Below are 26,210 nucleotides of genomic sequence, written 5' to 3' on the forward strand. Positions count from 1 at the left end.
CATTCTATTTTCTATCCTTGTTCATGGTCATTGTTTTGTAAATATTTTTGTTAGTGTAATTAAATGTAGATTGTATAAATAAATTGTGTTGATTAATTATTCTGTTACAAAGTGGGCTCTATTTGATTCTGAAATAATTCATACCTTCTCGTAAATCAATTGTTTACTATTATTCAAATTTTTGTCTTATGTTAAGGTAACTCGTAAGTCAGGTCTTCTTGAAATACCATTTTTGTCCAATAACGGACTTGTGCCCCAATTATTATAAAAAAAAATGTATGTAAGTGTGTGTATATATATATATTAATTAGTCCTTAGAGATAAATTATTAATTAATTAATAGTAATAATTATACATACTACTTTACAAAGGAGAGGACAGTAGCAGGGGTGGTTTACAGCATGTGCTGAGGCAGGTGTCTCTAGCTCAGCAGACCAACTCTCTCCTTCCTTTCCTCTCCCCCTCTACTTCACATCATGTCACTTCCACTGACACACTCATGCACCCCACACAGCACTTCGAGAGAGAGAGGGAGAGAGAGAGAGAGAGAGAGAATCTCTCTCTATGTCAATCCCAGGTTAGACTATGGCACTTGAAGTAGGTTTTGGTTTGATTTATTAGGATCCCCATTAGCCGATGACGAGAGCTAGTCTTACTGGGGTCCGACACGCAACAAAAAATACATTACAGACAAAATACTTAAAAACGTCGGTGTGTGTGTGCCTCAATCAGTTACACATACGTTAGGACATACACACAACAAGGAGGTCACATGGGGGAAAGCCGTTGTGCAGTGAGGTGTTGCTTTATTTGTTTTTTTGAAACCTGGTTTGCTGTTCAATAGCGGTATATGAGGTGGAAGGGAGTTCCATGCGCTTATGGTTCTGTATAACACTGTTTTCTTGAATTTGTTTTGGACTTGGGGACTGTGAAAAGACCCCTGGTGGCATGTCTGGTGGGGTAAGTGTGTGTGTCAGTGCAGTGTGTAAGTTGACTATGTAAGCAATTTGGAATTTCCAACACGTTAATGTTTCTTATAAAAACAAGAAGTGACGCAGTCAGTCTTTCCTCAACTCTTTGCCAAAAGAGACGGCATGCATAGTATTAATAATAGCCCTCTGATTACAAGGAACAGCAAGACGTGCCGCTCTGTTCAGGGCCAGCTGCAGCTTAACTAGGTCTTTCTTTGCAGCATTTGACCATATGACTGGAAAACAATCAAGATAAGATAAGGACTTGCTTTTTTTTATCCTTTATTTAACTAGGCAAGTTACAACAAATTCCTTTTTTCAATGACGGCCTAGGAACAGCGGGTTAACTGCCTTGTTCAGTGGCAGAACGACAGATTTTTACCTTGTCAGCTCGGGGATTCGACCTTGCAACCTTTCGGTTACTAGTCCGACACTCTAACCACGAGGCTACATGCCGCCCCGCTTTGTGGAGTGTGGTGTCAAAAAGCAGAGCATCTCTTTTATTACAGACGGACCATTTAAATCTATACGTTTTGACCGTGACCGTTTACAATCTAAGGTAACACCAAGTAATTTAGTCTCCTCAACTTGTTGAACAGCCACAGATGGGAAAGGTTGTGTACTGTAGCTATAGGTCTAATTAGCATTACGGTAATTGTCCTCTCATAGGGTAGTTGAAATGTTTTATGAATGAATAAATGGGGTGATGTGTTATTATTGTGCCTGAGAGCATCACTGACTGCTGCTGAGAGGTGTGTGTGTGTGTGTGTGTGTCTGTCATTTAGACACCGAGGCCAACACCACCCCTCGACATATAGCATCAGCATCCATGATGTTTTGTTGTCATTCTATTAGTGTTTTTTCTTCTCTCTCTTTCTCCTTTCCTTGAACATGCTGTAACAATCTCTCCTTTTGATCTCTTGATAGATATTTGACTTGATGGATGCCAAAGCTCGGCAAGATTGCATCAAAGAAATAGATCTCCTAAAGGTAAATAACCAGAGAGAGCGAGAAAACAATTGATCTGTACCAGACGCCTGCATGCAAGTGTGTTTGTGTCTTTCTCTGTGCTGTGTGTGTGCGCCTCTCTCTCTTTGTGTGTGTGTGTGTGTGTGTGTGTGTGTGTGTGTGTGTGTGTGTGTGTGTGTGTGTGTGTGTGTGTGTGAGACTCCTCCAGGCTTACATTGACTCTTTTTTTTTTTTTTTTTTATGCCCAAAACATTTCATTTTTTTTCTCTCAGTATTGTTTAGAAGGGGGGCAATAGTGGATCGCCATGGAAATTTAGCAGACTCCCTTGTGTGTCTTTTGATGTTTTGTCCCCCCCACGCCCCACCCCACGCCCCTCATCTTTTTGTCTTTCTTTTGTCTTTCTTCTTTAAATGAAGTGTTTTCATTGATCAAACGACCTTAAACATGCGTTGCTTGTCTCTGGTCTCAAAAGCTAACGAACAAATTAATGACAGGTTGAATAACTCCCTCTGTCTAGGTGATCAGAGGTGTGTTCTCCAGGTTGATAGCTAGCTCTGTTCATAACACGTTACTCTCTCTTCCATACACACCTAGCACACCTCCATACACACCTAGCACACCTCCATACTCACCAAGCATTTCGCTACACCCGCAATAACATCTGCTAAACATGTGTATGTGACCAATAAAACTAGATTTGATTTGGATTTGATGAGGTCTGCATTAGCCAACCACAGAGGAGACTGGTGTTATGCCAGGCTTAGCCACATGCCCCCTCTTTTCCCCTCCCTCCATTTCCCCCTCTTTCCTCCATTCTAGGGCTCAGGAGACTGATGCACAAGATATGTCACTCCATCTCTCTCCCTCACGCCTCTCTTTATCCCTCCTCCGTGAGTGTGTGTGTGTGTGTGTGTGTGTGTGTGTGTGTGCTTTCTCTGCTCTGTCTCTTCTGTGTGAGTGCTAATGGTTGTGGTGGTGAGTTCCAACATTCTGGCTGTGTGTGTGTGTGTGTGTGTGTGTGTGTGTGTGTGTACTGGGCAGGGCTAACAAGGCCAGATTGTGAACGGGGGAATCCAGCCTTCCTTCCATCTATCCATCCTTCTACCCCAGTAGACAGGACAACACGACACACAGCCAAATCAGAGTAATGAGATGCACACTGCCATGGGCCTGACACACACACATGCTGGCATGCACGCTCACAGTCTTCTGTCTGTCTATCTATCTGTTCATCTGCTTTGTAAAGTGTAGGCTAGATGATCCTGTAGTCCTGTATGGGTCAGTTGGTAGAGCATGGCGCCTGTACCACCAGGGTTATGGGTTTGATTCCCGGGGCCACCCATACGTAAAATATATGCACGCATGACTGTAAGTCGCTTTGGATAAAAGCGTCTGCTAAAAGGCATATACTGTATATACATTGATGAATGACTGTCTATACTCTTAGACTCAATTTAAATTTGCTTTATTGGCATGACGCATTGATACATTATGCCGAAGCACAATGTTACTCGCTCACTCTCACATTTCTCTGTCCATCTCTCAGCCTTTGTGTTGTAGTTTATGTCCATCCAACCCTTACGTGAGTTCTGGGAGACGAGATGCAGTACACCCCCAGCCCAGTCCCAGTGTCCGGCTCAGATTCAATTACTCCAGTCTGTTTCACGGGCAGTCCTGAAGCCTGCTCACATTAACCTCATTTAACCTGAACTAACTGGACAGAAGCCTGGCCCTGCCTGCACACACACCCTGTAGCTGTCCAGGCCTGGAGCTGGGGAGCCAGCATCTACAGTCATATCTCTTAGCATGGCCAGGGTCTTCATGGGTCAGTGTGAGTAGGGGAGGGGGGGCACGGATGGCTCTCTTGCTCTGAAATGACGCATCACAGAGCTGCAACCCTGATCCAAAAATACGTCTGCTGCAGTGTGTGTTTGTTTGTGTGTGTGTGTACAGTATGTATACATTGCTTCTCCTGTGGATCAGTTCACAGAGTGAACATTTCTTTAATCACGTCGGAGCAGTGTCATACCGCATGCCTGGGCCCCGCTATCGCTGCTCACATCACAGCCCCTGACACGCAACACGTCTACTGTAGCTCTCTCTCACTCTCTCCCTCCCCTCTCTCTGTCTGACTGCACCTGATGTGGTTAGTCACTTATTGACCGATCAACAGGAAATAATCGTTTGAGAAAATGAGAGGGTTTTTCTAGACGTATTTATTTCTCCGCCAGCGGCGCGTTGAGAGCTGTGTGGAACAGCAGCCTGTTGTAATCAGACAATGGTTGTTGTTGACATGTCACACTGCTCTGTCACACACAAGGACAAAGCCGTAGCCTTCTCATTCAACTACGCGGTTTCTACACCGGCGTAGCCAGCCAAATGACCGACAACATTACACATTACAGGAGCACCTGATAATGGTTATTTGAAAGGATTTCAACACTTTAACATACTCGTTGTCACATTGTGTTGTATGTTATACCTGTGTAAGAAGGGGTCGTTGGTCGGAGACTTGGGACAAAATATGTGTTGATTTCACAAAGCTTCACAAACCCTGGGAGCTAGTTAAAGTCATTGTTCCCTCATCTATTCTCTCTCGCACGCTTTCTCGCTCTCTCTCACTATATCTCTATTTTTTCCCCCCTCTCTCTTTCCCTCTCTCACCATCTCTCTCTCGCTGTTTCTCTCGCTCGTACAGCAACTGAACCACCCGAACGTGATCAAGTACCATGCGTCATTTATTGAGGAGAATGAGCTGAACATTGTGTTGGAGCTGGCCGATGCTGGTGACCTCTCCCGGATGATCAAGGTAAGATATTTGATGCTCCCACACAGGTCAACCTTCCTCACTGGAATGCACCCTGGTGATCTACCACCCTGTTGACCCGCTGAAGTGATGATCTCTGGTGCTGATCCGCTGGCGATCCGCTATAGTGATGGTCCACTCCGGTGATCATAAACAGTAGGCCGCTACGGTGATCTTCTCTTATGGGGATCCGCCCTGGTGATCTTCTCTGTAGATCTACTCTGCTTGATTTTTTTTTTTTTTTGCTTAACTCTTATGTCAAATGTGTTTGCCTGCTGTAATCTCTCATACAGTACTACTCTCCACCAGAACCATGTATGTATGTATGTATGTATGTATGTATGTATGTATGTATGTATGTATGTATGTATGTATGTATGTATGTATGTATGTATGTATGTATGTATGTATGTAAAACCCTGGGCAGAGCAGCCTCTCCATGTATAAATGATGCCTAGCCAGGGTGTATCTGAGCATCTCAACAAGCCCTTAGCACTCATCTACTGCAGCTCTCAATGTCCAACCATCCAATGCTGTCTCACACTGCAAATTAGGACAGCACGATTAGCACTGCCTGCGAGAGATACCACATGGCAGGCTACACACACTACACGCACACACGGGCACAGACATGTACTGACACACACACGGACACACAGGTCTTCCTTCGCTCCTGCCTCATGCCCTCTCTTGAAATGATTTGTTTTCCTAATTAAACTGTGCCAGTCCAGAGGTTGGCGTCATGACTACGAACCTCCTCGCTCCCCCTTCACTGCCCTGCCGCAATATGAAGTAAATACACCATTCTTACACTGTGGTGCCCCCCCCCCCTTCTCTCCCTTCCTCTCCCTGGCACTTGCCCTGACCATCTCAGGATTCTAATAAAATCAAATGGTACTTGATTTGCATGCACTTACAGAATATTGCATGTGCAGTTTTTGCAGTGGAAGGCATGGAAGGCTTTCTTCTGCTTCCCCATTGACATCAAACACTTCTCTGATATGCTAATGTGGGGCAAGGAGAAGAATGGCCCACCATGCTGCCTTTGTTTGGATGTGGGCCAAGGTCTCTCTATTTCACACACATGCACCTACGCAAGCGCACACACATGGACGCACGCTGGGACAGACGCAAGCACACACACACACACACACACACACACACACACACACTGACAGATGCATGTGCACAGATGCACGTGCACACACATACTTTCTTGCTATCATTCCTGTTCACTCTCTCTTTCTCAACTATTGTTCCCATTTCCTCTCTCTGTTTCTCGCTATCTTTTCCGTTCCGTCACTCTCTCTGCGCTCCATTTTGCTAGTTTTTGCCAATCAGTATGCCATCCAGCACAGCAACAAAGCTAGCTCGTCAGTTCATTTCTCACCCGATTGGCTATTACGCTGCCCTAGCTGATAGTTTGCATAAACTTTGTCCCATCACTCGGACCATTGATTTCCGGTAATCCTGTCGCACAGTGGCCGTTTCTGTGACCTCTGAATCAGAATGAAGTCATAATCGACCGCTAGGAGCTGCTGGGAGGTTGAGACGGTTAGGGTTGCGGGAATTGTGTGTTGTGTAGTTTGTGTGTGACTGGTTTACATATATGTAGGAGCTATATACCAGATGTGAGCGTTTTGAACATAACACCAAATGCCTTTTCTCTGGTTCTGAGAACTCATGTGCTTTCCATCGCAGCATAATGAAAATGAGAAGGGGCTTGGTATGAGAAAGAAAGAGGGAAGGGGGGGGTAGAAGGAAAAAGGGACAGAGAGAGGGGAAAGAGAGAGGTCAGGGAGAGGGTAGCGAGAGAAGCAAAAAGGGAGAGGTCTGCATCATATTAACGATGAAGTCAAATACATACAGAGGGACTCGAGGGGCTTAGCTAGTTAGTTGTGTATGTTAAGCTTGTGTATGTTGTCTGACATTGTTGTGCTGTGTGTATCTATGCAGCACTTCAAGAAGCAGCGGAGGTTAATTCCAGAGAGGACAGTGTGGAAGTACTTTGTCCAGCTGTGCAGTGCGCTGGAACACATGCACTCCCGACGGGTCATGCACAGAGGTACTACACGCACGCACGCACGCATACACTTAAACTTCAACTTGAACTATGTACCCTGTCCTCTCTACAGATATAAAGCCAGCTAATGTGTTCATAACAGCCACAGGAGTGGTGAAGCTGGGAGATCTGGGACTAGGACGATTCTTCAGCTCTAAAACCACCGCTGCCCATTCTTTAGGTAAGACACACACTCGCACGCACAAACAAACAAACACTTTTGTTTGACTATCCTTGTGAGGACTAAACAATTGATTCCCATTCAAAATTATATTTTTCTTAAATCCTTACTCCTAAACCTAACCTTAACCCAAAACGTAACTTCTAACCATAAACCTAACCCCTATGCCTAATTCTAACCCTAAACCTAACCTCTAAGCCTAAAATAGCCTTTTTCCTCGTGGGGACCAGCAAAATTAAGCCAACTAGTCCAATTTTCATGGATTTACTATCCTTGTAAGGACTTATGGTCCCCACAAGGATAGTAAAACCAAAAACACACACACACACACACACACACACACACACACACACACACACACACACACACACAGTAAGGGGGGATGTGTTTCATTAGCTGGTGCAGCCCAGAACCATTTGTGTGTTATAAAGCTGGGGGGTTTAGGCCTTCTTATGGCAGCTTAGGGGCTGCCACCTCTTCATTTGCCAGTTTGTCACTTCCTGTTGCCTTGACCTCTGACTTCTGAACTTTTGTCTGGGCGGAACCTGTCTGAAACACACCTCGCCTCTGCTGCCGGATACACAGTGGTGGAAAAAGTACCCAATTGTCATACTTGAGTAAAAGTAAAGATACCTAAACAGGAAATGACTCAAGTAAAAGTGAAAGTCACCCAGTAAAATGCTACTTGAGTAAAAGTCTAAAAGTATTTGATTTTAAATATACTTAAGTATCAAAAGTAAATGTAATTTAAAAATATATACTTAAGTATCAGAAGTAAAAGTATAAATAATTAAAAATTCCTTATATATGGCAAACCAGACGGCACTATTTTCTTGTTTTTTAATTTACGGATAGTCAGGAGCACACTCCAACACTCAGACATAATTTACAAATGAAGCATTTGTATTTAGTGAGTCTGCCAAATCAGAGGCAGTAGGGATGAGCAGGGATGTTCTCTTGATAAGTGGGGGAATTGGAGAATTGTCCTGTTCTGTTCAGCATTCAAAATGTAACAAGTACTTTTGGGTGTCAGGGAAAATGTATGGAGTAAAAAGTACATTATTCTCTTTACGAGTAAAAGTTGTCAAAAATATAAATAGTAAAGTAAAGATACCACAAACTACTTAAGTAGTACATGAAAGTTTTTTTAAAATTAAATACTTTAAACACTGCCGATACACAGCTCTGACTGCTGTAAAACAGTGGCCGGCTGACACTGGCACGTGATGTGTGTTTGTGGGTGTGTTGTTGTGGGGATTGTGCCACTTGTCAAAAATGCTCAGTTAACATATTCTCACACTCAAAAACTTGCCCAGGACAGGATTTTCTCAAATAAACATGTAATGAAAATTACCATTTTAATTAAGAGAGAAATTCATTACACAATTGTAAACTTTAAGACCCACACTGACAGTGTTCATTTCATTTGGAAAACACAAACCACAGCGCCCTCTTCAGGTGGTCTGTGAGTAGGCTGCTTCTTCAGCCCCTTGGTCAGGGTGGGAGAGGAGAGGAGCGTTTGGTTTGGTTCATTCGGATCCCCATTAGCTTTTGCCGAAAAGCAGTTTCCTAGGGTCCACAAAATAACATAACACAGCAAGTAGCAAAACAATGATACACTGATAAATTTAAAATACAACGATATACAAATAATACAACTAAAGAATAATGTGTGTGCTAGAGTATGTCTGTGTGTGCGTGTCATTTCACTGTCCCTATTGTGCCATGAGATGTTGTTTTTATAAAGAAATGTAAAGGGAATTTTGCCATTTGCTTCTCTTTCATTATTAGATGTTTTATACAAAAATATGATGCTTCACTGTTCAATGTTGTCATTTCACTTCTGAGTTTTTCCACTTTGCTAGTGAAATAGTCATTGAAATGATTGGCAATATCGAAAGGCTTTTTATAAATGACCCATCAACTTCAATGAACGATGGAGATGATTTTGGTTTTCTGCCCATGATATCATTTATGGTACTTTAGTCTTTTCCCATTGAGTTTTATGTAATTTCTTCTTCTTTTTGTTAAGTTTAGTCACAACATTTCTCAATTTTCAGTATGTCAACCAATCAGCTGAGCAGCCTGACTTGTTTGCCACCTCTTTCGCATAATTTCTTTGGACTCTACCATTTTTCAATTTGTCATCAATCCAGGGGTCTCAGTTTTCCAGCAAATGTTTTAACAGGTGCGTACTTCTCAGTAGTAATTGTACAAATACTTCCAATGCTGCATCTGGATTCAGTTCCTCATACACATCAGACCAACATACATTTTTTACATCTTCAACAAAACATTTTGTGTGATCTATTATAAATTACTTTAGGCCCAAACTTTGGCATTTTGGCTTTCCTTGTTATTGCCACAATTGTATGGCCACTACAGCAAATGGGAACTCATATTTCTTTGAAGCAAAGTTCTGCAGCATTAGTGAAGATATGATCAATACCTGTGACAATGGATGTCACAGATCCAACACAATTGGTATTCACTCTAGTTCGTTGAGTTACAACCTGGGTCATATTATAGGCATTAGTCACAATTAGAAGCTTCCTCTTGAGAGGACTGCTAGTTGTTAACCAGTCAATGTTCAGGTCACCCCGAAAGTAGACCTCTCTGTTAACAGCACACATTATCAAGCATTGCACACACGTTATCCAAATACTGACTGTTAACACTTGGTGGCCTATAGCAGCACCCCAAAAGAAGAGGCTTTAGATGAGGCAGGTTAACTTGCAACCATAACAATTAAACACAATTTGACATGAGATCCTCTCTAAGCTTTACAGGAATATGGCTTTGAATATACACTGAGTGTACAAAACATTAGTAACACATTCCTAATATTGAGTTGCACCCCCTTTTGCCCTCAGAACAGCCTCACTTCGTCGGGGCATGGACTCTACAATTTGTTGAAAGTGTTCCACAAGGATGCTGGACCATGTTTTGTCTTCTTGCCAGGTCACCCTCGCAAAATACGTTTTTAACCTCAATGGTTCTTACCTGGTTAAATAAAGGTTAACTAAATTGTTCCCACAGTTGTGTCAACTTGGCTGGGTGTCCTTTGGTTGGTTGACCATTCTTGATTCACAATGGAAACGGTTGAGCGTGAAAAATCCAGCAGTATTCTTGACACACTCAAACTGGTGTGGCTGGAACCTACTACCATACCCTGTTCAAAGGCACTTAAATCTTTTGTCTTGCCCATTCACTCTTTGAATGGCACACATACACAATCCATGTCTCAACTGGCTCACTGCTTAAAAGTCCTATGTCATGGAAAGAGTGAGTGTTCATAATGTTTCATAGTGTTATACAGCAACACCTCCCCCATAGGCATTCCTGTCTTTTCTGCAGATGTTATATCCTTGTATTGCTACTGCTGTATCATCAAAAGAATTCTGTTAGTGAGTCTCAGAGATGGCCAGTATATGACTGTTATCCGATCTTAGCACCTTTCTAAGGCTACATGTATTAATATGGGCTGTTATTAGCCCTTTTCTAGGTAGCTTATCAGAGATAGACATAATATGGAGGAAAAAATATATATAACATAAAAATAAAAACATTGCTTGGCTAATAGTCAGTCAATCAGGTATTTATGAGTGTCATTTGGTGTATGTGTGTGATGTTGGGCTGAAGCTACTGACCCGGAAGCTTGGCTCTCTCACTCTTCCCAGGTTTTTGTGAGGGAGGGTGGGCAATGAGCTTGTCGTAGCGGATGTAAGCAATGTCCACACGTTCTCTGGCAGCTTCCATAGCTGGGATAAGATCTTTCTGCCTCTGGCACAAAGCTTCAGAGAAGTCCTCGTTGAGGAAGATGGGGAGAGGGGAGGAGAAGAGCAGAGCGGTTCAGAGGCTAGTTTCTCCACAAAGGGTTAATCTCCCCCACGGGCATGGAGACCCAGAATCCATCCATTCCCTAAAGCCTCTCTTCTCCTCTCCATTCGGCCCTCACCTTTCTCTCCATTGCTCTCTCCCTGTCTCCTGCTGCCTCTTTCGTTCTCTTTCCCTCCCTTTTTTTCCTCACTTTTTCTTTTCTCATCTCTTTCTTTCTGCCTCACTGTCTGTCCATGTCTCTTACTCAAGCTCTCCTTTCTGCTCTTGCTCTTTCTCCTCCATTCTCTCCTCCCTCCAACAAATTTTCTCACTCTCTCTCTCTCTTCTTCCTTCCTTCCTTCCTTCCTTCCTTCCTTCCTTCCTTCCTTCCTTCCTTTCCTCTACCTCCGTCTCTTTGGGAAAATCTCAATTGCGTACTCCTCGCGTCGTCTCTCCCCGTCTTCTTCTCGAAACCCATTGGATGAGAAGCCCCTCTGACCTTCTCCCCCATTGGGTTTTGAGAAGGTGAGGAGAGAGGACGCCAGGAGTAATCAATTGAGATTCTTCCTTTATCTTTCTACATCGACCTTCTTTCCTGCCCCTTTTCTCCCTCATACCCCCTCTCCCCTATCCTTCCCTCTCCCCCCTTTCTCTCCCCCTAGCCCTCTTCATCTCTCATTCCCTCTCTCCCTCCCTCTATTCCCCTTTCTCTCCTTCTCTCCCCATGTCTCTCTCTGCATGGGGGCGGTGAAGTTTGTGTGTGTGTGTGTCTGTGAATCCGCCCGTGTGTGTCTGTGTGGGGTGTAATAAGTCAAACCACCCCAGTAGAGCAGGGAGGTGCTGGCTAGATGGAGGTCCAGGCTTAGAGTCTGTCGGCTTTCTTGCTCTAGCTCCCTTTCAACTCTTCACGCACACACACACACACACGCACCACACATCACCAGGTTCCAATAGATTGCTACCATGACAATATTCTCTTCTCTTCCCCGAGAATGCATCTCAGTTGTCTTAACGATTTCTAATAATGGAAATCAATCCCAACATGACTTCTAGTTTATCTGCATGAATAAATGATTGTGTTTTAATTGGGAATGAATGAATGCTGACTGAGGCACTGTTGCTCTGCTCCTCAATACAGCTATTAGCATAAGAGAGGGTGATGATCTTTAATCAGCTGGTAATGAATGTTAGGGGAACGCTGTTCAAACAGCACCAGGAGACCTCCGTAGAAACGCGCACACGCAAGCGCACACAGAAACGTATGCGCGCATGCACACACCACCAACCTGATGACCTGGGCTCTCGCAAGCCAGCTCTCTCTCTCTTTCTGTCTTTTCTCTCGCTCATTCACTCTTTCTCATACCTCTCTCTCTCTCTCCCCCTCTCTCCCTCTTTCTGTAGTTGATGGTGGAAGTGAAGGATTATTTTTAGAGTTATAGGTCACAATTCATTATAGAGACCTCACATTTACCGATAAAGAAATGTTTTCGCAGCCCAATTAAAAAACACTAAAAAGTGCTCACTTTCAATTCTGCACTGAAAGACATCAACTCTTTATCGAATTCCCCGTAATAGGTTTATTAAAACGAATTACCGTCATTTCCGGACTATTAAGCACACCTGAATATAAGCCACACCCACTGAATTAAAAAATATATATATATTTTGAACATAAATAAGCCGTACATGTCTATAAGCCGCAGGTGCCTACCGGTACATTGAAACAAATGAACTTTACACAGGCTTTAACGGAACACGGCTTGTAACAAAAATAAATAGGCTTTAATGAAACATGGCTTGTAACAAAAATAAATAGGCTTTAACGAAACATGGCTTGTAACAAAGAATTAGCAATAAGCTTTAGTTGTCTTTTTGCACTGAGTCAATTCCTCACGCTGCTGTTTCCAACGTCTTATCATCGACTCATTAAGACCAAGCTCCCGTGCAGCAGCTCTATTTCCTTTTCCAACAGCCAGATCAATCGCCTTCAACTTGAAAGCTGCATCATATGCATTTCTCTGTGTCTTTGCCATGATGAGGGTGACAAAATGACTACCGTAATCAGAATGATGGGATGTTTGAGAGCGCTCGATTTAATCTAAACAGTAAACAAAAAAGTTGTTTGACCTTAACCCGTTCGGCAATTTCATTGGTCTAATGAAAGCTTCATGCCTCCAAAAAACAGAGCACGTCACAGAATGTGTTTTTTTGGAAGAAAAAAAATGAAAGCGGGAAAAATCCATATATTAGCCAGCCGCGTCATTGTTTAAGCCGCGAGGTTCAAAGCCTGGGAAAAAAGTTGCGGCTTATAGTCCGGAATTTGCGGTTCATTATACATTGGAATATTTCCCCTCAACATGTTAATGTGTGTGTTTGTGGACGTGTTTAACTATGCTTGTGGACCAGATGTCCCCACAAGAATAGTAAATGAACGAAAAGTTGACCAACTGGGGACATTTTGTTCGTCCCCACAAGTTCAAATGCTATTTGTAGGGTATTTAGGGTTAAGGTTAGAATTAGGTTTAGGATTAGAATTATGTTTAGGGTTAGGAGCTAGGGTTAAGTTTTGGTTTTCGGGTTAGGGAAAATAGGGTTTTGAATGGGATTGAATTGTGGCTCAAAAGCATTAGGAAGGAAAGAAATTCAACAAATTAACAAGGCACACCTGTTAATTGAAATGCATTCCAGGTGACTACCTCATGAAGCTGGTTGTCATCAAGGCAAAGGATGGCTCTTTGAAGAATCTCATATATAGAATATATTTTGATTTGTTTATCCTCTATGGGCTAGGTGGGACGCTAGCGTGCCACCCGTGGTGCACTCCATCAACAGCAGGTGCATTTCAAGAGCGGCAAATTTGAATCCAAATAAATGTCAAAATTCAAATTTTTCAAACATACAACTATTTTACACCCTTTGAAAGATAAACATCTCCTTAATCTAACCACGTTTTACGATTTCAAAAAGGTTTTACGGCGAAAGCATAAATTTAGAGTATGTTAGGACAGTACATTTACAAGAGTTGTGTGTAATGTTTTGTCAATTCAAAGACAAGGTCACCAAAACCATAAAACCAGCTAAAATGATGCACTAACCTTTTACAATCTCCATCAGATGACACTCCTAGGACATTATGTTAGACAATGCATGCATTTTTAGTTCTATCAAGTTCATATTTATATCCAAAAACAGCGTTTTACTATGGCATTGATGTTGAGGAAATCGTTTTCCCTCCAATAACCGGCAGTCAAGTCAGCGTCACAAATTAAATAATTAAAATTAGAAAACATTGGTAAAATATTATATTGTCATTTAAAGAATTATAGATTTACATCTCTTGAACGCAATCAACTTGCCAGATTTAAAAATAACCTTACTGGGAAATCACACTTTGCAATAATCTGAGCACTGCGCCCAGAAAAATACGCGTTGCGATACAGACTAGACGTCATGTTGGGGAGATCTAAAATCGAAAATACTATGTAAATAATCCATTACCTTTGATTCTCTTCATCAGATGTCACTTCCAGGTATCACAGGTCCATAACGAATGTAGTTTTGTTCAAAAAAGCTCATCATTTATGTCCAAAAATCTCCGTCTTGTTAGCACATGATCTAAGCCAGCCGGACTTCTCGTCATGAACGAGGGGAAAAAATATATTTACGTTCGTTCAAACATGTCAAACGTTGTATAGCATAAATCATTAGGGCCTTTTTTAACCAGAACATGAATAATATTCAAGGTGGACGAATGCATACTCTTTTATAACGTATTGGAACGAGGGTACCCAACATGAACTCGCGCCAGGTGTCTAATGGGACATCATCGTTCCATGGCTCTTGTTCGGTCAGATCTCCCTCCAGAAGACTCAAAACACTTTGTAAAGGCTGGTGACATCTAGTGGAAGCAATAGGAAGTGCCAAAATATTCCTCAGCCCCTGTGTTTTTCAATGGGATAGGTTTAAAGGCAATACAACACATCAGGTATCCACTTCCTGTCAGAAAATGTCTCAGGGTTTTGCCTGCCAAATGAGTTCTGTTATACTCACAGACACCATTCAAACAGTTTTAGAAAATTTAGGGTGTTTTCTATCCATATGTAATAAGTATATGCATATTCTAGTTACTGGGTAGGAGTGGTAACCAGATTAAATCGGGTATGTTTTTTTATCCAGCCGTGTCAATACTGCCCCCTAGCCCTAACAGGTTAACACTTTTTTTGGTTACTACATGATTCCCTATGTGTTATTTCATAGTTTTGATGTCTTCACTGTTATTCTACAATGTAGAAAATAGTACAAATATAGAAAAACCCTTTAGAGTAGGTGTCCAAACTTTTTATTTGTACTGTAGCTCAACCACCTGTATATGTATTTGGTCTCTCTTTCTATCAGCTATTTTCCCCCCAATCATGCTCACCAGCGCCCTCTGTGGTGCGGCAGTGTAACTACAGCTATCTGTACATGGTCTGTGTGATTGTACTCTATGATTGTGTGGTCTGGAGCTGGGCCAGGCAGCATGGCATTGGGATTATTGTGTTTCAGAGCCAGAGTGTAATGTCTGTTTGACTCCTGTTTCTGGTCATGATGAGGTATGTTAATGAGAGCTGAACCAGAGCTGTGATGTAGTGGACTAGCAGTTCGCATGCATGTGTGTGTTTGTGAGATCTCTTGGATCTCTTTTTCTGCCCTTCTCACTCTCTCTTTCTGAGGTTGTGTGTGTTGGGATATATGTGGTGTGCTGGAATGGCTAGGTTGGAGAGGCAACAGGCTAATGTCTCTCTCTCTCCCTGTCTGTCTGTTTGTTCCAGTGGGGACCCCGTACTACATGTCTCCAGAGAGAATACATGAAAACGGATACAACTTCAAATCTGACATCTGGTCGCTAGGCTGCCTGCTCTACGAGGTAATGTATACAATACACATATACTGTACTGTGGCATACTGTACACAGAAACCCATACCCGCACACATTACTGGGGTAAAGGTGGATATGAGACCTGTTGTGTGTTTGAAGCTAGCAGGGAATTCACAGTGACATGTCCATGTGGTGCAGATCAACTGGGTGGTTGTGCTGAGCACTGATACTGACAAGTAAAATTACCCTCTCAGAACCCTTTTTACCTTACAGACCACACGAGAGAGGGGGTAGAGCGAGGGGGACAGGTCTTACAGGTGTGTGTGTTGGATGTAAAGATCTTGAATGTCTGTGAGGGTCATACACGTGTGTTTGAGAGAACATACATGTTCAGTGTTATGCCTGGGGGTCTAGATGGGTGAAAGACAGACAATACCTGGCCATTGTCTCTCTGTCTGCATCTCCTATACTGTTTGATGGAGGATCGTGTGTGTGTGCGTGCCCACATGCCCATGTGCATGCGTGTTTGTTTGTGATGAGGTCACCCCCATTATATTCACCTGACCATGCCCACCTCCGGCATTGTGCTAACGGGACGATGCCTAGTTGCCGGAGAGGTCTCCCTTGGTGACCGGGAGGGCACGACAACAGCAGGTTGGAGATTGATGATGGCGCCGGAGAGGATGGCTACCGTTTTATTGGCTCTTAACCAACTGGCCACTAGGAGCGCCACCTGAGGTAGAGTATCTCATTATAAGCTGTAGACTACTATCTACCAAGAGATTTTTCATCTGTATTTTTCGTAGCGGTCTACATGCCACCACAGGCCGATGCAGGCACTAAGACTGCACTCAAAACCCTTTACGCCAAACACAGGGACGTGTGCAAAGCTCGCCCTCCATTTGGCAGATCTAACCATAATTCTATCCTCCTAATTCCGGCTTACAAGCAAAAATGAAAGCAGGAAGCACCAGTGACTCGGTCAATAAAAAAGTGGTCAGATGAAGCAGATGCTAAACTACAGGACTGTTTTGCCAGCACAGACTGGAATATGTTCCGGGGTTCTTCCAATGGCATTGAGGAGTACACAAGACAAACTAAACACCTTCTTTGCCCGCTTTGAGGATAATACCGTGCCACTGTCGCAGCCCGCTAACAAGGACTTTCCCCTTCTCCGTGGCCAACGTGAGTAAAACATTTAAACGTATTAACCCTTGCAAGGCTGCTGGCCCAGACGGCATCCCTAGCTGCATCCTCTGAGCATGCGCAGACCAGCTGGCTGGTGTGTTTACGGACATATTCAATCGCTCCCTATGCCAGTCCCCACATGCTTCAAGATGGCCACCGTTGTTCCTGTACCCAAGAAGGCAAAGATAACTAAATGACTACAGCCCTGTAGCACTTACTTCGTCATCATGAAGTGTTTTGAGAGACTAGTCAAGGATCATATCACTTCCACCTTACCGGCCATCCCAGACCCACCTCAGTTTGCATACCGCCCCAACAGGTCCACAGACGATGCAATTGCCATCACACTGCACACTGCCCACTGCCCTATCCCATCTGGACAAGAGGAATACCTATGTAAGAATGCTGTTCATTGACAGCATAGAGCTCAGAATTCAACACCATAGTACCCTCCAAGCTCATCATCAAGCTGGAGGCCCTGGGTCTCAACACCGCCTCAACACTAGTGCACTATATTCTTCAAAATAACATTCAATGTTCCATCAACATAAAATTGTGTCAACAAATAAAATCACTAACAATTATCGTACAAACCAAACCATCAGTCTGCTGTTGAACTAACAATTGCAATTGGGTCCTGGACTTTCTGACAGGCCGCCTCCAGGTGGTGAAGGTAGGAAACAACATCTCCACTTCGCTGACCCTCAACACTGGGTCCCACAAGGGTGTGTGTTCAGCCCCCTCCTGTACTCCCTGTTCACTGACGACTGCGTGCACGCCTCCAACTCAATCGTCAAGTTTGCAGATGACACAACAGTAGTGGGCATGATTACCAACAACGACGAGACAGCTTATAGGAAGGAGGTGAGGGCACTTGGAGTGTGGTGTCAGCAAAACAGCCTCTCACTCAACGTCAACAAAACAAAGGAGATGACCATGGACTTCAGGAAATAGCAGAGGGAGCACCCCCCCATCCACATCGACAGGACCAGTGGAGAAGGTGGAAAGTTTTAAGTTCCTCTGCATACACATCACGGACAAACTGAAATGGTCCACCCACACAGACAGTGTGGTTTGGAAGGCGCAACAGCGCCTCTTCAACCTCAGGAGGCTGAAGAAATTTGGCTTGACACCCAAAACCCTGACAAAATTTGACAGGTGCGCAATCGAGAGCATCCTGTTGGGCTGTTAAACAGCCTGGTACGGCAACTGCTCCTCCCTCAACCGCAAGGCTCTCCAGAGGGTGGTGCAGTCTGCACAACGCATCACCGGGGGTAAACTACCTGCCCTCCAGGACACCTACAACACCCGATGTCACAGGAAGGCCAAAAAGATCATCAAGGACAACAACCACCCGAGCCACTGCCTGTTCACACCGTTTCCATCCAGAAGGCGAGGTCACTACAGGTGCATCAAAGCTGGGACCGAGAGACTGAAAAACAGCTTCTATCAGAAGGCCATCAGACTGCTAAACAGCAATGACTAACTCAGAGAGGCTGCTGCCTACATTGAGACCCAATCACTGGCCACTTTAGTAAATGGATCACTAGTCACTTTAAACAATGCCACTTTAAATAATGCCACTTGAATAATGTTTACATATCTTACATTACTCATATCATATGTATATACTATATTTTATACCATCTATTGCACCTTGCCTATGCCGCTCGGCAATCGCTCATCCATATATTTATGTGTACATATTCTCATTCACCCCTTTTAGATTTGTGTGTATTAGGTAGTTGTTGGTAAATTGTTAGATTACTTATTAGATATTACTGCACTGTCGGAACTAGAAGCACAAGCTTAAACATTTGCTATGTGTATGTGTGTACGTGACCAATAAAACATTTCATTTGACATCAGTCACTGGCTTCATCAATAAGTGCATCGATGACATCGTCCCCACAGTGACTGTACGTATATACCCCAACCAGAAGCCATTGATTACAGGCAACATCCGCACTGAGCTAAAGGGTCGAACTGCCGCTTTCAAGGAGCGGGACTCTAACCTGGAAGCTTATAAGAAATTGTACATATTACCTCAATTACCATGACACCGGTGCCCCCGCACATTGACTCTGTACCGATACCCCCTGAGTATAGCCTCACTATTGTTATTTTACTGCTGCTCTTTAATTATTTGTTACTTTTATCTCATTCTTTTTTTTAGGTATTTTCTTAAAACTGCATTGTTGGTTAAGGGCTTGTAAGTAAGCATTTCACTTTAAGGTCAACACCTGTTGTATTCAGAGCATTTCACAAATAAAATTAGTTTCGATTTGGTCACGTGTAGGTCAATATGGCGGTCTCACTGCACCCCCTCCCCAGCCCAGACCTACCGATTGTAAGATGGCGCCGGAGGGGATGGCGGCCGTTTTATGGGCTCTTAACCAACCGTGATATTTATATATTTTTTTTGCATTGTTTATAACTTATTTTGTACATAATGTTGCTGCTACCGTCTCTTCTGACTGAAAAGAGCTTCTGGACATCAGAACAGTGATTAAAGCAGGAAGAAACAGTGACTCGATCAATAAAAAACTGGTCAGATGAAGCAGATGCTAAGCTACAGGACTGTTTTGCTAGCACGGGCTGGAATATGTTCCGGGATTCTTCGGATGGCATTAAGGAGTACACTACATCAGTCACTTTCAAGCAGCGGGACTCTAACCCGGAAGTTCATAAGAAATCCCGCTATGCCCTCCGATGAACCATCAAACAGGCAAAGTGTCAATACAGGACTAAGATCAAATCGTACTTCACCGGCTCCAACGCTCGTCGGATGTGGCAGGGCTTGCAAACTATTACAGACTACAAATGGAAGCACAGCCGAGAGCTGCCCAGTGACACGAACCTACCAGACGAGCTAAATTACTTCTATGCCTGTTTTAAGGCAAGTAACTATATGCATGAGAGCATCCACGTTCCGGGCGACTGTGTGATCACGCTCTCCGCAGCCGATGTAAGACCTTTAAACAGGTCAACATTCAAAAGGCCGCAGGGCCAGACGGATTACCTGGACATGTACTCCAAGCATGCGCTAACCAACTGTCTTCACTGACATTTTCAACTTCTCCCTGTCTGAGTCTTTATTACCAACATGTTTCAAGCAGACCACCAAATACCCTGTGCCCATGAACATTAAGGTAATCTGCCTAAATGACTACCGACCCGTAGCACTCATGTCGGTAGCCAAGTGCTTTGAAAGGCTGGACATGGCTCACATCAACACCATTATCCCAGAAACCCTCGACACACTCCAATTTGCATACCACCCTAACAGATCCACAGATGATGCAATCTCTATTGTACACCACACTGCCCTTTTCCACCTGGACAAAAGGAACACCTATGTGAGAATGCTATTCATTGACTATAGCTCAGTGTTCAACACCATACTGCCCTCAAAGCTCATCACAAAGCTAAGGACCCTGGGACTAAACACCTCCCTCTGCAACTGGATTCTGGACTTACTGACGGGCCGCCCCCAGGTGGTAAGGGTAGATAACAACACATCCGCCTACTCTGATCCTCAACACGGGGGCCCCTCAGGAATGCGTGATATGTCCCCTCCTATATTCCCTGCTCACTCATGATTGCACAACCAGACTCCAACACCATCATTAAATTTGCCATTGACACGAGTTGTAGGCCTGATCACCGATCATCAGAGTCCTGACCGTGTGGTGCAAGGACAACAACCTCTCCCTCAACCTCTCCCTTGGGACGGCAGGTAGCCTAGTGGTTAGAGCGTTGGGCCATTAACCGAAAGGTTGCTGTATCGTATCCCCGAGCTGACAAGGTAAAAATCTGTCGTTCTACCCCTGAGCAAGGCAGTTAACCCACTGTTCCCGGGTAGGCCGTCATTGTAAATATGAATTTGTTCTTAAAAACTATTACATCTAGATGTTCCGCTAGCGGAACACCGCCTCAATATCCAGTGATATATCCAATGATAACTCCTCAAAAATCCCAAAACTTCCATTTTTCAAACATATTACTATTTTACACCATTTTAAAGACACGACTCGCCTTTATCTAACCACATTGTCCGATTTCAAAAAGGCTTTACAACGAAAGCAAAACATTAGATTATGTCAGGAGAGTACCCAGCCAGAAATAATCAAACACCCATTTTTCAAGCTAGCATATAATGTCACAAAAACCATAGCTACATGCAGCACTAACCTTTGATGATCTTCATCAGATGACACTCCTAGGACATTATGTTATACAATACATGCATGTTTTGTTCAATCAAGTTCATATTTATATCAAAAACCAGCTTTTTTCATTAGCATGTGATGTTCAGAACTAGCATACCCACCGCAAACTTCCGGTGAATTTACTAAATTACTCACGATAAACGTTCACAAAAAACATAACAATTATTTTAAGAATTATAGATACAGAACTCCTTTATGCAATCGCGGTGTCCGATTTTAAAATAGCTTTTCGGCAAAAGCACATTTTGCAATATTCTGAGTAGATAGCCCGCCCATCATGGCTAGCTATTTTGACACCCACCTAGTTTGGCCCTCACCAAACTCAGATTTACTATAAGAAAAATTGGATTACCTTTGCTGTTCTTCGTCAGAATGCACTCCCAGGACTTCTACTTTACACCCAATGTTGTTTTGGTTCCAAATAATCCATAGTTATATCCAAATTGCGGCGTTTTGTTCTTGCGTTCAAGACACTATCCGAAGGGTGACGCGCCGGCGCATATCGTGACAAAAATGTCAACATTTTCCATTACCGTACTTCGAAGCATGTCAAACGCTGTTTAAAATAAATGTTATGCGATTTTTCTCGTAAAATAGCGATAATATTCCTACCCGGGAGACGTTGTTTTCGTTCAAAAACTGAAAATGTAAAATGGACTCTTCACGTGCACCCGTGTCATTGTTCTCAGATTGACCACTATCCAAATGCGCTACTGTTTTTCGCCCAGGGACTGCAGAGTCATCATTCCCCGTTCTGGCGCCTTCTGAGAGCCTATGGGAGCCTTAGAAAATGTCACGTTACAGCAGAGATCCTCTGTTTTCGATAAAGAGGCTATAGAAGGCCAAGAAATGGTCAGAGAGGGTACTTCCTGTATAGAATATTCTCAGGTTTTGGCCTGCCATATAAGTTCTGTTATACTCACAGACACCATTCAAACAGTTTTAGATACTTTAGGGTGTTTTCTATCCAAATCAAACAATTATATGCATATTCTAGTTTCTGGGCAGGAGTAATAACCAGATTAAATCGGATACGTTTTTTATCCGGCCGTGAAAATACTGCCCCCTATCATAAACAGGTTAACTGACTTGCCTAGTTAAATAAAGGTTAACTTAACTCAGTGTGATCAAGACAAAGGAGATGATTGTGGACTACAGGAAAAAGAGGACCGAGCACGCCCCCATTCTCATTGACGGGGCTGTAGTGGAGCAGGTTGAGAGCTTCAAGTTCCTTGGTGTCCACATCACCAACAAACTAACAGGGCCTCCCCCTCAGGAGACTGAAAAGATTTGGCATGGGTCCTCAGATCCTCAAAAGGTTCTACAGCTGCACCATCAAGAGCAGCCTGACGGGTTGCGTCACTGCCTGGTATGGCAACTGCTTGGTCTACGACCGCAAGGCACTACAGAGGGTAGTACGTACGGCCCAGTACATCACTGGGGCCAAGCTTCCTGCCATCCAGGACCTCTGTACCAGGCGGGGTAGGTCAGAGGAAGGCCCTTAAAATTGTCAAATACTCCAGCCACCCTAGTCGTAGACTGGGTGACTGTTCTCTCTGCTATTGCACGGCAAGCTGTACCGGAGCGCCAACTCTAGGTCCAAGAGGCTTCTAATGCCAAGCCATAAGACTCCTAAACATCTAATCAAATGGCTACCCAGACTATTTGCATTGCCCCCCCTCCTCCTTTACGCTGCTGCTACTCTCTGTTATTATCTATGCGTAGTCACTTTAATAACTCTACCTACATGTACATATTACCTCAATTACCTCGACTAACCGGTGCCCCGGCACTTTGCCTTGACTCTGTACCGGTACCCCCTGTATATAGCCTCGCTATTGTTATTTTACTGCTGCTCTTTAATTATTTGTTACTTTTATTTCTTAATTTTTTTTGTATTTTTCTTAAAACTGCATTGTTGGTTAAGGGCTTGTAAGTAAGCATTTCACTGTAAGGTCAACACCTGATTTGACCTCACGTTAGCATTATCGGCTCACACACAAGAAAAAGTTTCCTCTCTGTCCTTCCCTCCCTGTTACTCTCCAACTCTCCCATCCCTAACCGTTGGTCGTCTCTAACGTGTGCTTATGTGATTAGCATGACCTTGTAACTAACAAGAATATTTCCCAGGACATAGACATATTTTATATGGGCAGAAAGCTTACATTCTTGTTAATCTAACTGTACTGTCCAATTTACAGTAGCTATTACAGTGAAAAAATACCATGCTATGGTTTGAGGAGAGTGCACAACAACAACAAAAACTTTTATCATGGCAACTGGTTATTTAACTCTGAAGGTAAATAATGTATTTACATTCAGTAATCTTGCTCTGATTTGTCATCCTGAGGGTTCCCAGAGATAAAATGTAGCATAGTTTTGTTTGATAAAATAGGATTTTATATTAAAATGTAGGAACTGGGTTCTACAGTTTGAACCCCAGCTGTGTCTCTCTCTGTTGGACCATATGTTTCTGTTTGAAACCACTCTCCCCTCGCTTCCCTCACCTCCCTTCCCTTCCCATATAGCTTGATGCCACTGGGTGTTTGACCTTTTAAATGGGACACATACAAGATGAGGAACATGCTAAAGATTGTTAGATCTTCCGTGTCCCTGTTGTATCTATACATCTGTCTCCCGAGTGGCTAAGCAATCTAAGGCACTGCATCTCAGTGCAAGAGGCGTCACTACAGTCCCTGATTCCGGCCATGATTGGTGAGTCCCATAGGGTGGCGCCCAATTGGCCCAGCGTTGTCCGGGTTTGGCCCGGGGTAGGCCGTTATTGTAAATAAGAATTTGTTCTTAACTGACTTGCCTAGTTAAATAAAGGTTAAATAAAAAAAATTAAATATATCAGTCATAGTAAGTACATTTTTCCTCTCATGTTAGATAACAGCTATAAGTCCTTAAAAGCACCTGCGTAGGTCTGCTGTAAAAACAGTTTCATTTCACATTAACTTAATTTCACTTGAACTTTTAACATATAATTAGAAAGGCTTCATATAGTATTCCAGTGTTAGTTATCCACTGAGCTTTACCTTTGTGCCTGCTCTCCCCACACTTCTCTCTACTGTCAGAGTTTAATGTAATAGCTTAGTGAATTAATTTGTGTGTACACGAGTGCTCGTGCACACTCACATTCTCTCCCTTTCCCTCTCTCAGCTAGGCCTGCAATAATTAATACAGTACATTAATACAGTAGATTAACAGACAAACGTTATGTTTTCCCACATAATTTGTCATGTTCTATGACTACGGAAAGAAAGAAAAATGAAAGAAAGTGATTGCATCTGAAATGTAGTTCTTTACAACAGTTGAGTCAGGAGGGAGAGGGGAGAGATAGATAGATAATAGAGAGGGATTAATGCAGAGGGATCAATATTCATTAAGAGAAGCTAGACCTCCTTATACATTCTCTTTAACACGGCTAGGGCCTCATGCTTACACACAAGCTGAACTATAGAGGACACACACACACACACACACACACACACACACACACACACACACACACTGGACAGCTAGAGGGTAGAGGAGGAGGCAAAGAACCAGCGAGAGAGAAATTGAGGTGTTTCTGTGTGTGTGTGTGCGTGTGCGTGCCACTAGCAGCCCCTTAGACAGACAGACAGCAGGCGTGCGTGTGCGGAAGACGACCCTGGAATACCAATGAGCTGACCCCCCCTCCCCTTCCTCCCCACACACACACACACACAGGCCCCGGAGGTCATAGAGCGAGTCAATCATTTCGCCCAACCTGAAATGAGCCTGTGTGTGTGCAGGGCCGGCAGCTGTCAGGGGCCAGGAGTAGCAGACATTAATGAACCAGATGAATAGTGCAAAAATTCCCAAATACAAACAGGACAGTTGACATTTTTCATCTGTCAAAAGAAGAAGATTCATGAAAATACCATGGTCCTTGTTTAACCCTTTACTGGCTACAGCTGCTGCCTGCCTCCCCCTCCTTTCTCTGTTTTACTCTCTTCTTTCTCCTCTCTCTCTCTCTCTCTCTCTCTCTCTCTCTCTCTCTCTCTCTCTCTCTCTCTCTCTCTCTCTCGGAATACATGCAGTAACCCTACATATTCCACTGCCACACACTGTAAGTGATGGTGCAGAGGGAATGTCCATGGGAGAGACTTCCTGCTGAGATTCTAGCACAATCATCCTTATTTCTCATTGGCTGATATGACAGAGGCTGTCTTAACTATATCCAACACTCATTGGGCTCCTTGATCTCTACTTTATCTCCTCCTGTTGGCACTCTGAGATGGAGGGACGGGCCAAGGGATGGAGAGAGGGGTAGAGTAACTGCTTTAATGGAAGCAATGTGTCTCGTTTTCTATCCTCCCCTCGTTGCTAGGCAATTTCCCAGTTGCTTGATTAAGCGGTAATAAATTATAAAGATGGTGTAAGGAAGAGAGAGGACAGGGGGAGAAAGAGCCTAACATCTGGAAGAAAAGTGACACCAGTCTCAATGGCTACTTCTGCTAATGTCTGCCTCTCCTCTCCCAGCTCTTCCCTGCCTCCCTCTTTTTCCACCCTCCCTATAGCCGCCTTTACCCACGCCCCCTCCTTCCCCTCTCCGCCACTCTTCCTCCTCTTTGTGGCTACAGTCTTCATACTGAAAACAGAGAGATAAAAATGGTATGCACAAGTTCATCTAACTCTGGGGAAGTAGATAAAGGGCCTCATTGCCAAAATCCCGATGTATCCCTTTAAGTCCCATGGTCATTGAGAAGGCCAAATTCAGATAGTGTAATAGTGTTTCAGTAGTGTGTAATTTGTCTTCCACTAAGCAGAAAATGTGTGTAACTAAATGATCTCTCTCTCCCTCCCTCAGATGGCAGCTCTCCAGAGCCCATTCTATGGCGATAAGATGAACCTGTACTCTCTGTGTAAGAAGATAGAGCAGTGTGACTACCCTCCGCTCCCTTCCGACCACTACTCTGAAGAGGTACCACTTCAACACTCACTTTACCTTCTTTCACCCTACCTTCTCTCCATCTCTCTCACCCCCAAATCACCTCATCATACTGTGGGGTCTGGAATTATTGACACGCTTGATAAAGATGAACGGAAATTACTGTTTATTTCAAGTATTGAGCTATATTGTATACAACATTTTG

At 43.5% G+C, this 26,210-nt stretch overlaps 1 protein-coding gene across 6 annotated transcripts in view; it reads left to right on the forward strand.

Annotated features, from left to right (window-relative positions):
• Positions 1-26,210, forward strand: part of nek7 (NIMA related kinase 7) — a 136,511-nt gene that overhangs the window by 104,943 nt on the left and 5,358 nt on the right. For 4 of the 6 annotated variants that reach the window (XM_014168704.2, XM_014168702.2, XM_014168703.2 and 1 more), the window contains 6 exons: positions 1,899-1,961; positions 4,640-4,750; positions 6,704-6,812; positions 6,883-6,990; positions 15,621-15,715; positions 25,925-26,038. In XM_014168704.2, the coding sequence (XP_014024179.1) occupies positions 1,899-1,961; positions 4,640-4,750; positions 6,704-6,812; positions 6,883-6,990; positions 15,621-15,715; positions 25,925-26,038 (600 nt within the window). 6 annotated transcript variants of the gene reach the window in all.

The sequence above is a fragment of the Salmo salar genome, chromosome ssa23 (assembly GCF_905237065.1).
Source record: "Salmo salar chromosome ssa23, Ssal_v3.1, whole genome shotgun sequence".
Classification (NCBI taxonomy): Eukaryota; Metazoa; Chordata; class Actinopteri; order Salmoniformes; family Salmonidae; genus Salmo; species Salmo salar.